The sequence below is a fragment of the Octopus bimaculoides genome, chromosome Z, assembly GCF_046866305.1.
Source record: "Octopus bimaculoides isolate indiv1 chromosome Z, ASM4686630v1, whole genome shotgun sequence".
NCBI classification, from domain to species: domain Eukaryota; kingdom Metazoa; phylum Mollusca; class Cephalopoda; order Octopoda; family Octopodidae; genus Octopus; species Octopus bimaculoides.
The window spans coordinates 50128443-50144180 of record NC_142944.1 but is presented as its reverse complement, the minus strand read 5'-3'; the positions used below and the strand labels follow the sequence as shown (position 1 = coordinate 50144180).

The 15738-nt window shown below is 37.7% G+C and overlaps 2 protein-coding genes across 8 annotated transcripts in view; both read right to left on the bottom strand.

Moving 5' to 3' along the window:
• Positions 1–15738, bottom strand: part of LOC106878514 (PDZ domain-containing protein 8) — a 296017-nt gene that overhangs the window by 109359 nt on the left and 170920 nt on the right. For 6 of the 7 annotated variants that reach the window (XM_089365281.1, XM_089365279.1, XM_089365278.1 and 3 more), the window contains one exon: positions 9479–9499. The exons of the other annotated variant lie outside the window; for it this stretch is intronic. In XM_089365281.1, coding sequence (XP_089221407.1) covers positions 9479–9499 — 21 coding nt within the window. The remainder of the gene's footprint in view (positions 1–9478; positions 9500–15738) is intronic. 7 annotated transcript variants of the gene reach the window in all.
• Positions 2288–3452, bottom strand: LOC149132243 (uncharacterized; the record flags this gene model as incomplete). Its single annotated transcript, XM_089365360.1, has 1 exon — positions 2288–3452. A coding segment is annotated over one exon (1026 nt), but the record flags the coding sequence as incomplete, so codon positions are not given.

Here is a 15738-nt window from a genome sequence, read left to right as displayed (position 1 = left end):
AAAACAATACATATAATATATTTATACATCTAAACATACTTATATACCTTTATATATATCTGAACACATACATATATACACTAAAATGTACTAAGTATATATTCTGTCTTGCAGGTATCTTAGCCCTAAGATTAAGAATACCAGTACAATGTGTGTGTGTGTGTAGAGAGAGAGAGAGAGAGAGAGAGAAAGGAAGTATAAAATAAATATATTTATTTCAAGCTGACATCCATATAACATTGATCATATCACACCCTTAATTACATAAAAACAATTTATTTTCTTCACACTGATGAGAATAACAATGCATAACTTTAATTATAATTATTATTATAATTTTTTCTTAAATATTTGTATTATCTTTTGAAATGTGCGTATGTATTGAATTCAATTTTGCATTAAATTCAATTTTGTTTTGTTTTGGTTTAATATGTGGTTTGTAGCCTGATCCATTAAAAGAGGTTTTTCTTAAGAGTACTATGGGATCAATTAAATCCACATACTGTGCATGATATATATATGAACAATTCAAACTTTTTGAAGGATCCAAAAAGAGAGAAAAAATAATTTCCAATAAAAAATTCATCATATTCATAAAAATCAGCCAGAGCAAGTATTAAGAATATGAAAATAACAATTGAAAAAATTCATTATAGGTATAAAGATATTGAATCAATTTAAATATAGTTTTGTTATTTAGCTAAAAGCTTCTTGTAATATATTTTTTTCGTTTTCAATATAAATATGTATATGTCTGACTCTCTATGGCTTTTTTCTGTTAGTGAACATGTTTATATCTGCTAGACACATGTTTTTGTTTACATCATGTTTCATTTTGACCTTTTACTATTTTTTAAATATATCCGTTAAACTTTTTAAGTTATAGTTTTTTGCACAAATAGATTTGCATACACATCGATATGTCTCTCCTTTTCGTCTCTCTTATTATTTTTCCCTTTTACAACTTGTTTGTAGATATCTAGTTTAATTTTTCCACATTACCCCATCTGTTTTTCCTTATTGAATTTTATTAATAACCTCTTTTGATGTTCTTCCTAAAAATTCTTCACACTGATGAGAATAACAATGCATGACTTTAATTATAATTATTATTATTTCTTAAATATTTGTATTATCTTTTGAAATGTGCGTACGTATTGAATTCAATTTTGCATTAAATTCAATTTTAACATATTTTCTCCATTTTTATTCTTGTTTATGGTATCTTTATAACTATAACGAATTTTTTCAATTATATATATATATATATATATATATATATATATATATATATATATATATATATACACATACACACGCACACACAAGAAATGGATAAAACGGGCTGTAATTTATTAGAACCCGTTTCCCTTTCTTATATAAATTTATATATCAGTTTTGTACTCACTATGGAGTTCTACACTTGTATCCAGCTCAAGGAATAACCCTGCTGTATGATGGCATATGGTAGCCAATAACAGTACAAGAGCTTTTGAATACACATTACAAGGTTATTACCCAGATAATATTGAATATGTTTGTGCGTGTGTATAAACTGTTGATGTCATGAGATTTTATAAACTTTTAAATGAACATGAAAAAAATTCTTTATTGGAACAGTGGATCTTGAAATATATAAGGCTATGAATAATAGCATGTAAATATTTGGTTGGAAAAACCCTTTTGTATACAAAAAGTCGAAGGCTACTCATTGTATGTGAATTCATGTCTGCTGTTTCAGTCCCACAAGTAGCCTTTGACATCTTTTATCCAAAAGGGTTTTTCAACCTAATACTCACATGCTATTATTTATGCTTCGAGAGCCACTGTTACATGGACACACGCACACACACAGTAGTAAAGTATAATGCAAAGTAGCCTGCATCTCCTCTACAACAAAATATTTGTTCCTGTCCCTTGTGTCACACTTTAACCTCTCAACATATATCATAAAGCCATCTACATCTCAGTCAAGGTGGTTGGGTGGGGGAGGGGGTAGTCTTGCAAAGTTACATAGCAACCTTACTAGTGTTAATGCCACACAAAAAAAGCAATAAAAAAAAGCACCTAGTACATTCTGGGAGAGCATCTAGCTATAGAATTCATACCAAAGCAGTCCATTGACATGGATTCTTGTCAAACCATCCAACCAACATGGAAGACGGACATTAGATGATGATGATGATGATGATGATGATAACGATGTTGATATATCATCATTGTTTACTGTCCACTTTTCTATGCTTGCATATCTAAGAATTTAAGACAGGTTTTCTACAGCTGGATGCCCTTCCTGTTGTCAACCCTCACCTGTTTCTAAGTAAAGTAATATTTCCTTATGACCAGACATGTTTTCACAGAGGATTGGAAATGAAGGACATTGGTTACACTGATCACATGATGTCAAGGCAAAAACACACACAAACTCAGACAGATAGAGAGACAGACAGACAGACACAGACAGACAGGCAGGCAGAAACAGACAGGCAGGCAAACAGACAGACACAGACAGACAGACAGGCAAACAGACGCAGACAGACAGACACAGACAGACAGACACAAACAGACAGACAGACAGACAGGCAGGCAGAAACAGACAGACACAGATAGACAGACAGATAGACGGACAGGAAGACACAGACAGGCAGACAGACGCGGACAGGCAGGCAAATAGACACAGACAAGTAGACAGACACACAAACAGACACAGACCAGACAGGCAAGCAGACGGACAGGCAAGCAGACGGACAGGCAAGCAGACAGACAGGCAAGCAGACGGACAGGCAAGCAGACGGACAGGCAAGCAGACAGACACAAACAGGCAGGCAGACAGACAGACAGGCAGGCAGACAGACAGGCAGGCAGACAGACAGGCAGGCAGATAGACAGACAGGCAGGCAGGCAGATAGACAGACAGGCAGGCAGGCAGATAGACAGACAGGCAGGCAGGCAGATAGACAGACAGGGAGGCAGGCAGATAGACAGACAGGCAGGCAGGCAGATAGACAGACAGGCAGGCAGGCAGATAGACAGACAGGCAGGCAGGCAGATAGACAGACAGGCAGGCAGGCAGATAGACAGACAGGCAGGCAGGCAGATAGACAGACAGGCAGGCAAACAGACACAAACAAGCAGGCAGGCAGACAGATACAGTCAGTCAGGCAGACAGACACACAAACACAGACAGACAGACAGACAGACACAGACAAACAGACAGGCAGGCAGACACAGACAGGCAGGCAGACAGACACAGACAGGCAGACAGACAAGCAGACACAGGTAGGCAGACAGACACAGACAGGCAGACAGACAGGCAGACAGACAAGCAGACACAGACAGGCAGACAGACACAGACAGGCAGACAGACACAGACAGGCAGACAGACACAGACAGGCAGACAGACACAGACAGGCAGACAGACACAGACAGACAAGCAGACACAGGTAGGCAGACAGACACAGACAGGCAGACAGACAGGTAGACAGACAAGCAGACACAGGCAGGCAGACAGACACAGACAGGCAGACAGACACAGACAGGCAGACAGACACAGACAGGCAGACAGACACAGACAGTCAGACAGACACAGACAGGCAGACAGACACAGACAGGCAGACAGACAGACACAAACAGACAGACAGACAGACAGACACAGGCAGGCAGACAGACACGGACAGGCAGACAGACAGACACAGACAGTTAGACAGACAGACACAGACAGGCAGACACAGACAGACAGAAACAGACAGACAGGCAGACAGGCAGGCAACAGACAGACAGACACAGACAGACAGACAGACACAGACAGACAGACAGACACAGACAGACAGACAGGCAAACAGATGCAGACAGACAGACACAGAGAGACAGACAGACAGACACAAACAGACAGGCAGACAGACAGACATGCAGACAGAAAACAGATAGAGACACAGACAAGTAGACAGACACACACACAGACACAGACCAGACAGGCAAGCAGACAGACAGGCAAGCAGACGGACAGGCAAGCAGACGGACAGGCAAGCAGACGGACAGGCAAGCAGACGGACAGGCAAGCAGACGGACAGGCAAGCAGAGGGACAGACAGAAACAGGCAGTCAGACAGACAGACACAAACAGGCAGGCAGGCAGACAGACAGACAGGCAGGCAGGCAGACAGACAGGCAGGCAGGCAGACAGACAGGCAGGCAGACAGGCAAACAGATGCAGTCAGTCAGGCAGACAGATACAGACAGGCAGACAGACACACAAACAAACACAGACAGACAGACACAGACAAACAGACAGACTCAGACAGGCAGGCAGAAAGACAGACAGACAGACAGACACAGACAGACAAGCAGACATGGGCAGGCAGACACAGTTAGACAGACAGACACAGACAGGCAGACAGACACACACAGACAAGCAGACACAGACAGGCAAACAGACAGACAGACAGACACAGACAGGCAGACAGACAGACAGGCAGACAGACACAGACAGGCAGACAGACAGACACAGGCAGGCAGACAGACAGACAGACAGACAGACAGACAGACAGACAGACAGACAGACAGACAGACAGACAGACAGACATATATCATCAGCACATTTACTGTATTTTCATGTGATTCAATGTGTACAAATTGTCTCTACAATACAGCAATATGTGGCATATTCATTCTCCAGTGTGGTCAAATCTAAACTAACAAGGATTGATAGATTAATATTTTTTCTCCCTGAACCAATGAGGATACTTGTCCATGGTCATGTGACCAATGAGGATACTTGTCCATGGTCATGTGACCTAGTAAAAAGTAATAGCCAAATCCATTTACAAAAAAAAATGGACATATTGCATAACATAATTCTAGAATGAAGGATTGCAGTTGGAATGTCTGAATCATTGATCTGCTTAATTGCTGATCCCCTAGAGTTCAAACAAGAATATAAGTTGTGGCTTTTTCCTTGCTGTTTTTCCCCAACAAAGGCCTTAAAGAATGTAATTGTTACTCTTCTTCCTCTCACTAAGTCCCACTCTCAGCTACACACACACACACACACACACACACACACACACACACACACACACACACACACACACACACACACACACACACTAGTCATTTAAATATTCATTCCTTTTCTCGATGAGAATCATACAAGAAAAAAAGGGATATGCTTGTAATCTTCTTCAGCATATTGAACATAAATCTCCTGAATTATTTGTTCATTTCATATTTTGCATTTTGTTACTAACAGCTTTCCAAGAGGCCACACATGGGTTCACTGAATTAACAATGGCAAAAATAACAAGGAAGAGTCTGCAGAACCTAGACAGAACAAATATTACAAAGAAATTTCAAAGTACCAGTTTATGAGTATTGTCATCAAAGTGTGTAATCTTTCATCAGTATATATTGCCATAAGTTTATATATATATATATATATATATATATATATAACACACACACATATATATATCATTATAATGAAGGATAAAATCTATATAGGATTTTATCAAGTAGCTATCATGTAAAAAAAAAACCCATTTAGGTAAAAATTAATACAAAGTATTTAATTATATAAATATAAATAGGGCAACTACTGGGTAGCATTACATGTTAGAAGATGCCACATGGCTCTAAAACTACTTTATTTATCAGACACACATTCCCTTGCTTTCAACCTGTGCCTATGTGATAAATATGGTAGTTTTAGAGCCATTTGGCATCTTCTTCTAGCATGTGATGCTACCCAGTAGTTGCCCTTATTTTATATTTATATATATAATTATATATATATATATATATATATATATATATATATATATATATATATATATATATATATATATATATATATATATAACAAGATGGGCTGAGGTTCACTACAGCTGTTTCAAATGTGTTCTTTACTGATAAGCAAAAATGTTATGTCATGCAAAAAAAAAAACTGTTTTCTTCAGATGAATTAAGATTAAAATTTAACACTTTGGATTCTTGATATAGAACATATTGCAAGATAACCCTCCCATCTAAGTTACAGCTGAGATAGTGAACAGTAAATGCTGTTTCAAACTATATATACATGAAAATGAAGGGAAATAGACAGGGAGAGAGAATCAGATTCTGAAAATTATACATACATATAAATAAATAAATAAATATATATATATATATATCCAACAAAGGCACTGTGAAGCACATGTAACCAAAAATCCAGCTCAGTAGTGTAGTATGAAACTAAGCATCAGCTTTAGGATATGCTAGTTTGTAGAATACAAGCCAAATCATAGAAAGAAAACAGGTATGGTGTTCAATACTTTATAGAAGATGTGTATGAACATATATAAGAACTGTGCTTATGTGCTTTTGTAGTCCATACTTTATAGTTTAATCCTTTAGCATTCAGAACTAATCTATTGTTTATTTATTAACATCGTTTTGAATTACTCATACATTATTTTATAGCTTTGAAATTACAATATTTGTTTAATTTTAGAATGACATTGTAGCACAGGAATGAGAGACCAGATCTGGTTAGTTTGAACATAAAACTGATCAGAGATTTGAGCCAGATATGGTCTATTCAAATGCTTGAGTGTTAAGAGATTATAATTCAGAGAAAAAGTACAATTGTTCTATAAAGCATTACGAATACCAAACCTGTTTTCTGTGAATTCTTTATATCAGAGGAATAAGATGTAAGCAAAAAAAGCACTGCACATGTACAGACATAATATATATCGATGGATGAAGACAACTGTATCAAGAAATGTTGTATCATTAAATGTGCTTGAAGCTTGTGGACAAGAGGAGACCAGAAAGACATAGGATGAAGCAGTGAAGGCTGTCCTCAAGACCCTGTGCCTCATGGAGGAGATGACAAAAGACCAAGATGTATAAGAGGTTTTTAAGAAAACCTATCGATCACATTTTGAAACTGACTTCTATAAGCTCTGTGTAAGTATATATTGTGTGTGCGTATGTATGTATGTATGTATGTATGTATATACACACACAGAATATATAACAGAGACACTGGAGTATGATGCAGTTCTTGGACACATTATATCCTGTCAAACCATCCAACTCATACTAACATGGACATTAAATGAAGATGATGGTGTATATATATATATATATATATATATATATATATATATAGATAGATAGAGAGAGAGAGAGAGAGAGAGAGAGAGAAGAGAGAAAGAGAGAGAGAGAGAGAGAGAGAAAGAGAGCGAGAGAGAGAGATGCATATACATATATAGCGTATTTGATTTGATAAAGACAATTATGCCTGATGAAACCCACAGTTCTGGCTAGTTCTAGTAGACTGAATCAATTAAATTACCATTCATACTTAATTTCCAATATTTGGATACCTTTCTCTCTGTTTATGACCATTATCATGTGTAGTATGGAGTTTATATATGTGTCTACAGGCATGAGTACACATGCATGTAGAGACTCACAAACACACTCGAAAAGGAAATTGAGGGTGGAGAGCAAAGTGCTGTCCTTGAGTGAATTTATTGAAAGGTAGGTGAAAGTTGTGAATATAGCAAGAGTGGATGGTACCTCTCTAAGTGTAGACCTGTGAGTCAGAGAAAGAGAATTGGAGAGGGCATCTGCCCTTGGTGTTCAGGGAGATCTAGGACAGTGGGGTTCTTCAGTTACCCCTAGAAGTCATCCTGTATCATGAGGACTACATCTCTATCATCGCCCCCCCCCCTTTTTAAACCTTTGTATGCTATGTATATTTCCCTTCCTTTTCACTGTTTATCATGTATACTTTTTTATTATTATTATTTATTTATTTTACCATTCCATTATATGTTAACCCCTACACTTTATGGTCATTTTGTGTTGTGTTTCTCATCCTTCGCCCTGGTTGGAAAATAAATGAAATCATTACTATTACAGATGGCAAATTGGCAGAATCATTAGCACACCAGGCAAAATGCTGAGCAGATTTTCATCCATATTTACGTTTTGAGTTCAAATTCCGCCAGGGTCAACTTTACCTTTCACCCATTTGGGGTTGATAAAATAGGTACCAGTTGAGCACTGGGTGTCAATGTAATCGATTTACCTGCTACCTTGAAATTACTGGCATTGAACCAAAATTATTATTATTAGTATTATTATTATTATTATTATTAGTATTATTATTTATTAAGGTGGCAGTGACCCAGTAGAAGCATTGACACATTGAACAAAACACTTACCAGAATTTCTTCCAGCTTTATAATATATCTAAAAGATATATTTAAGAGATGAGGAATTATGTACATGATCTACATTTGACAGATATTTGTCCTCATCTTGTTTGTTAACACAACATTTCGGATGATAAACCCTCCAGCATTCATCAGGTGTCTTGGGGGAAATTTCGAACCTGGGTTCTCATTCTTAAGGTATTTTTCAATGTTTTTATTATTATTATTCAGGTCACTGCCTGGAATCGAACTCAGAATCTTGAGGTTAGTAGCCTGTGCTCTTAACCACAGTGACCTGAATAATAATAATAATAATAATAATAATAACAATAATAATAACATCGAAAAATACCTTAGGAATGCGAACCCAGGTTTGAAATTTCCCCAAGACACCTGAAGAAGGCTGGAGGGTTTATCAGCCGAAACGTTGTGTTAACAAGATGAAGACAAATATCTATCAAATGTAAGTAATGTTTATGTTCTAAGCTCAAATTCTGCCAAGATAGGCTTTACCTTTCATCCTTTTGGGACTAAAGGAACAAGAACCAGTCAAATACTGGAGTCAATGTTAATCCCACCCCTAAAATAGCAAGCCTTGTGCCAAAAATTAGATTTTACACATATATGTATATGTGGGTACAGGACGTCATCAACTGTAAACAACATGAAGTACAAAAACAAATGAGTTAAATACACAAACAACGAGAGAAAAAATAGAAAACAAGACAAGTAACACAAAGAACGACCCTTCATCAGTTGTTGGCTGTCTATCTACTCATTTCGAGCATTCAACGAATGTTGTTGAACACTTGAAATGAGTTTTCTATTTTTCCTATATATATATATATATATATATTGAAAAAAAGAGTCGTCAGAATTTTGGAATAACTTCTTTCATTTATTTTATACATATATTAGCGCTTTCGTTCGTCTTTCGAACTTGTCAAATATAATTGTGAAAATACAGAGATCTTGCTTATTTATATAAAACAGGTGTTTTGGGGGGTTTTGTTTATAACAGAACATTGTTTTTTTTTGTTTGTTTTTTTTTTGTTTTTTTGGGGTGAGGCTTTGGAGACAATGGAAGATGTATAAGCAGATAGATAGATAGACAGGCAGATAGAGACATAGATAGATAGATTGATAGTCAGACAGATAGAGAGATGGATGTGGTAAAAGAGAGAGAGAAGGGCCATTGTATTGAAATGGTCTTTTTAAAGAGTGTCAAATAAATAAATAAATAAGGGTAAAAACTTGTTTACTACTTACTCTATTGTTTTGAGAGGGCTTCTAGGAATGGTAAGAGAAGGAAGAAAAGAAAAAGAAAGGAGAAGAAATATATATATTATTTATATTATTATTATTTAATTGAACATCCATTTCCAAGTCAGTATATATATATATAATATATATATGCATATATACATATATATATGTACATACTTACATCTATACGTATATATATATATATATATATATATATATATATATATATATGCATATGTGGGCACAGGATATCATGAAACATGTACAACAAAAAAATATGAAGTACGAGTAGATAGAATATGAACTATTTTTTTGAACAACAAAAGACAGAAATGGAAAACAAGACAAACAACATAAAGAACAACCCTTCATCAGTTGTTGGTTGTTTTTCTAGTCTCATATTTCGAGCATTTAACAATATATGCATTCAATAAAACAGTTGCTCCTGCAAAGTGAATTAAATAAAATTGGGGATTTTGTGGAGGATCAAAAATTAGTAACACAAACAGGACAGTGAAAACAAACAAGAAGGGCTGCTAAGCCTAAAAGAAGTTGTGGTGGCAAATGCATAAATCAAGCTTGGACAGGAGACAGACAAGAACACATCTTCCTTGTTCCAGCTACAACGAAGACAAAGAAACACAAGTTAGGAGAAGAAAGATGGCCAATGGTCACATGGGAGCCATGTGAGTAAGGGAGGAGGAGTGAGGGAGAGAGAGTGACAGAGTAATAGGATAGAAAAGTGGGAGAAGAGGAGGTAAAAAAATAAGAGAGAGAAAGAGTGAAAAAAACGAAAGAGTAAAATGATCGTATAGAGTGCGCATCAGAATTATTAAGATAAAACTTACGTGGAAGGGGATGCGTGGCATTCAATCATATAACAATATAAATATATATACACACACACATATGCATACATACACATAGTTACATATATCAGTGTACCAAATTTCAGTCTATCTGATGTTATACACTGGTCACAATGTGCTTCCAATTCTTTCTTGATTGTTCTATTCTTTTCCATCTTGTCCCAAATTGCTTAAATTGTCTTCCTATTGTTGTAAAGGCCTTCCAAGCGGCCTTTTTAAGAAAACTGTTCTCTTATCTTTTGTTTCAATTACTGGACTGTGGTCATGCTGGGGCACCACCCTGAAGGGTTTAGACAACTCCAGTACTTAGTTTTAAGCCTGGTGCTATTTCTATCCATCTCTTTTGCCAAACTGTTAAGTTACAGTAATGCAAACAAATCAATACCAGTTGTCAAGCAGAGTTGGGAGACAAGGATAATACAAACACACACACACACGGGCTTCTTTCAGTTTCTTATTTCTTTACTGCCCACTAGGGGCTACACACAGAGGGGACAAACAAGGACAGACAACGGGATTAAGTCGATTATATCAACCCCAGTGCCTAACTGGTACTTATTTAATCGACCCCGAAAAGATGAAAGGCAAAGTCAACCTCGGCGGAATTTGAACTCAGAACGTAACGGCAGACAAAATACCGCTAAGCATTTCACCCAGAGTGCTAACGATTCTGCCAGCTCGCCGCCTTTCAGTTTCTGTCTGCCAAATGTTAGTTTTTAACTGCTGACACTCGTTGACACTGCATCGAAGAGGCCAGGGGAACAGAAGAAAGAAGACATGCACTCAACACCAGAGCTGAAGACACCTCCAAAAGGGGGGGGGGGGACCTGCCATGTCAAATGGTAGAGGAGTAGGGGCCGAAACTGGACGTGGTTCCTCCTGATGATGTCTTGAGCTCACTGGATCCTATAAAAGAGCTGTTGTGGTAGCAGACCACGAAACATGGTTGAAATTCCTCCACTCACTTAATCTCAAAGTTTTTAGAAGTAAATACTAACATTTCCTGTTTCTACATCTAAGTGGGTGACTGTACAGGCTTTTTTGACTTAATTTTATTGTTATTGCCCATTTACTTTCATAATTTTTCGTCGTAACTTTTCCACACTTTTTTTTATTTTGCTCAAACCAATGCTTCAATTTCAAAAAGGTTTCAAATCCTTGTATGGTAAACTTATGCTTGTCTTATTTCTTTCTATTTTCTCCACTCATTATTTCAGGGAAAGTAATGGAGGAGTTCCTCAGGCACCTCCTCATGGTCTTATCACAAGCATCCATCATTACACTTTCCTGCTGTTTTCTCAACCATGGCCAACTAAGATTACAGATATTATCCAACTGTTTTGTTCCTGGGCTACCCCTAGGTCTCCTGCCAGTAATTTTGACTGGAAGAATCTATCTTCTGATTCCTTTTCTGTGACATTTTAATCATGTATCTGTGGCACCAGTGCTGTGGGCTCCTCTCAATGCAAAGAGAAGTTCCAGCTTGATCTGGAGATGTCTTGTAATGTTACTCAAGAGATCCTTCAGAGGAACTCCATTTTGATCAATTGTATTTGAAATTGTATTTTGTCAGTCATTACCCAGCATTCATGACAATACGTTGAGGATTGACATAAAAACCAAATTGATGGCTTTTTCACTCCCCTTCTGAGAATCAAATGCTGGAGCTGACATACTACTGAGCCAATATCTACAATTCTAGCCTCCAGTTCAGCTTCAAAAGCTTCTCATCACTTGTGAATACAGCCCTGAGATTCTTAGACTTCTCCACTTGTCTCAATTATGTTCCACTAACATGCAGAGTGCAATGGGAAGACTTTCTTTAGAGATCCAATGTCTCAAACTTCACAACACTAATTCTCATTCCTGTTTTGTAGTGTTTGCCACCAAATTCATTCAGTGGATGCTGGAGATCATCTTCTGATGAGTCAAATAATACCAGAGCATCTGCAAATATCAGCCAACCGGCCCTGCACCCACTGATTATGATGCCATTTCCACAAAGCCTGCACAACCCAGTTCATAAAAATTATGAAAAGGAGCGGGGACAATATACACCCCTGCCAAAATCCAATACCTGTGCTGAAAGGCCTCAACTTAGCACCAATTACTTTTCCAATATAAAAATTCCATTCCTATATACTTACCTTTATTTTCTCTCATATTTCAAGCCTTGTTATGAAATACTTCCACCATGTTTCTACTTTAAAAGATTATCTCTCTAGAAAGATGTTCATGCTTCACTCACAGATATCTTACATCCCATCTATTCCTGATTACCATTATAGGTACAGGAGTTGTTATATAGTAAGAAGTTTGCTTCCCAGCAAACATGGCTCCAGGTTTGGTCCCACTGCATAACACATTGAGTATGTACCTTCTTCTATAGCCCCAAACTGACCAAAGCCTTGTGAGTAGATTTGGTAGACAAAAAAGAGAAAGAAGGCAGTCAGGCTTGGCTGTGTGGTTCTAGGTTCAGTCCCACTGCATGGTACCTTGAGCAAGTGTAATATAGCCCCAGGCTGACTAAAGCCTTGTGAGTAGATATGGTAGACGGAAGCTGAAATAAGCCCAAAGTGTGTGTGTGTGTGTGTGTGTGTGTGTGTGTGTGTGTGTGTGTGCATGTGTGTGTGTGTATGCATGTGTGTGTTCCTCACTACCACTTCACAACCGATGTTGGTGCATTTATGTCCATGTAACTTAGCGGTTCAGCAAAAAGGGGCCAATAGAATAAGTACCAGACTTAAAAGACAAAAAAAGTACTAGGGTTGATTCATTCAAAACCAATTCTTCAAGGTAGTACCCCAGAATGGCTATAGTCTAATAACCGAAACTAGTCACACACATAGTAGTTGTAACTGATTGTGACACATGTGAACACTCATTTCCAACATCCTACAAGAACATGTCTGGCCACAAGAAGGAAATATTACCTGGCTTGGACACAGGTGAGGGCTGGTGACAAGGCATGAATCTGGCCATAGAAAATTTGCTTCAAACTCCATCCATCCTGTGCAAGCACGAAACAGTGGACATTAAATGATGATGATAATAACCAAATGTTCAACCATCTGCTCCCAGGTTCAATCCTACTGCACAGCACCTTGATCAAGAGCCTATTACTGTGCCCTCTTTGTAAATGTAATATGGTAATTGGAAATTGTGCCAGAATTCATATCATGTGTATACAACAATGTTTCTCAACCTTTTTACCCTTGTGTAACCCTTAAAATAAATTTCAAGGAACCCCTGCACAAAAAAAAATTATATACTGTATCTTTCTCATAGTTCACATGGTAAATATCACACACATACACACACATGTATGTATGTATGTATGTATATGGTTGTTATATTTTTTTGATAACATAAGTTAGCTAGGATGATGTCTATATTACAATATTACAATAACCATTAATATGTTGTGCATGTATAGTAATGTTACAATCATGAAATTAGCATTAGCTTATCTCACTCTTTCTCACAGGACCCCTAGGAACTTTCTGCAGAACCCTAGGGTTCTGGGGAACTCTGGTTGAGAAATGCTGGGATACAATATATCTAACAGGTCATGTGGTTAAAAAGCTTGCTTTGCAACCACATGGTTTCAGGTTCAGTCCCACAATACAGCACCTTGGCTAAGTGTCTTCTACTATAGCTCCAAGACAACCAATGCCTTATGAGTGAACTTGGTAAAAGGAAACTATATAGAAGCCTGTTGTGTGTGTATGTGTGTGTGTGTGTCCCTACCACCACTTGACAACTTTGGTTGCTTTGTTTACAAGTCTGTAACTTATCAGTTTGGCAAAGGAGACATATAAAAGTACCAGACTTGAAAAAAAGTAAGTACTGGAAGGCAATTTGTTTGGATAAACCTTTCTAGATGGTGCCCCTGCTGAGTCACAGTCCAATGACTAAAAGAAGATGGAGGATAAAAAAAAATACTACTTTCATCATTCTCTAACCTTCATCCAAACATGCATCATGCACCTGCAAATTAGGCAGTATATGCCAAACCCTAACCAATTCCCTGAATAGTGATCTGTAAAGCATCTTCCAATAGGAATGTGATTTTTCCAATAGCAAGAAACTTCAAATACTAAACATTTCAATAAAACATCATCACACGACAACGGCTCCCATTATTACTGCAAACGTTAGGCTACACTATCATCAATAAATACTTAACACTGAGCATTTAAACTGGGCAAATCCAGTCCAAATATTCTGTTTTATGTTCACACTGGTCAGATCTGGCTTTTCACACCTACCTTACAATGTCGTTCTAAAGATAATTATATCATTGAAAACTCAAAGCTATGAGATAATGTGTAATTAATTCAAAACAATGAGAATAAATCATCATCATCATCATCGTCGTTTAACGTCCGCTTTCCATGCTAGCATGGGTTGGACGATTTGACTGAGGACTGGCGAACCAGATGGCTACACCAGGCTCCAATCTGATTTGGGCAGAGTTTCTACAGCTGGATGCCCTTCCTAATGCCAACCACTCAAAGAGTGTAAGTATTACATTTGACAGAGTAATCTGAATGCGAAAAGCTAACATAGATAAGATCACATCACAATAATAACTGATCCTACTCTTCAGGATTAAGAAGTACTTCAGCACCTAGTAATTATTAAAATGCTACAAAGCTCAACTGAAGGCCACATGAACCATCCAAAAGATTAACATAAAATCTCTCACAAACATAAGGCTTCTGGCCAATAGGCATGCATACTATTTAACTTACTGTCTTCTCTGTCAGTACTATAATGGCTTTTGCCCCTCAGATCTGGGTGATTCATGTCACCTCCACTCTGACAATCCTGTCTCACTCATCTCTTCTTCTTCTCTTAACTGTACTTGTGGTGACATTCACCTGGGGTGGTTTGAGCCATTCTGACCAATGAGTTCACCACATCCCTCATGAATGCTGACTACATCCAATGGTGGGCCCTAACATTCCAGCAGGCAAAGCTTCTGCCTGTGCCCCAAAATCCACCTCATAAATCTGAAAAATGCCCACTGGGAAAGCAAGAGCATCAAATAGCAGGGACACCGTAGCCATCATTCGTTGTTGAGGCGTTTAGTTCATGTCCAGAGTTTCAGCAGGGATACAAGTTCCCAGTCGCATTCATACACACCTTGGGATAGTGTTGTCTATAGCAGCTCATCTTGCCAGCGATTGTCGAGCGTTACAAAGGATTCGCTGACCAAGTCATTGCTGATTACCTGAGTAGATACAGCCTGGGTTTGGAGCAGGTGATACATGTGCTAGTTAACCTGTAGCTGGGACACTAACAGATGCTACTACTCCGAGACAGAGTAGACCTGAGAACACACCTCAAAACCTAAGAACCCCCATGCAGAAGCCCAAACACTGGATG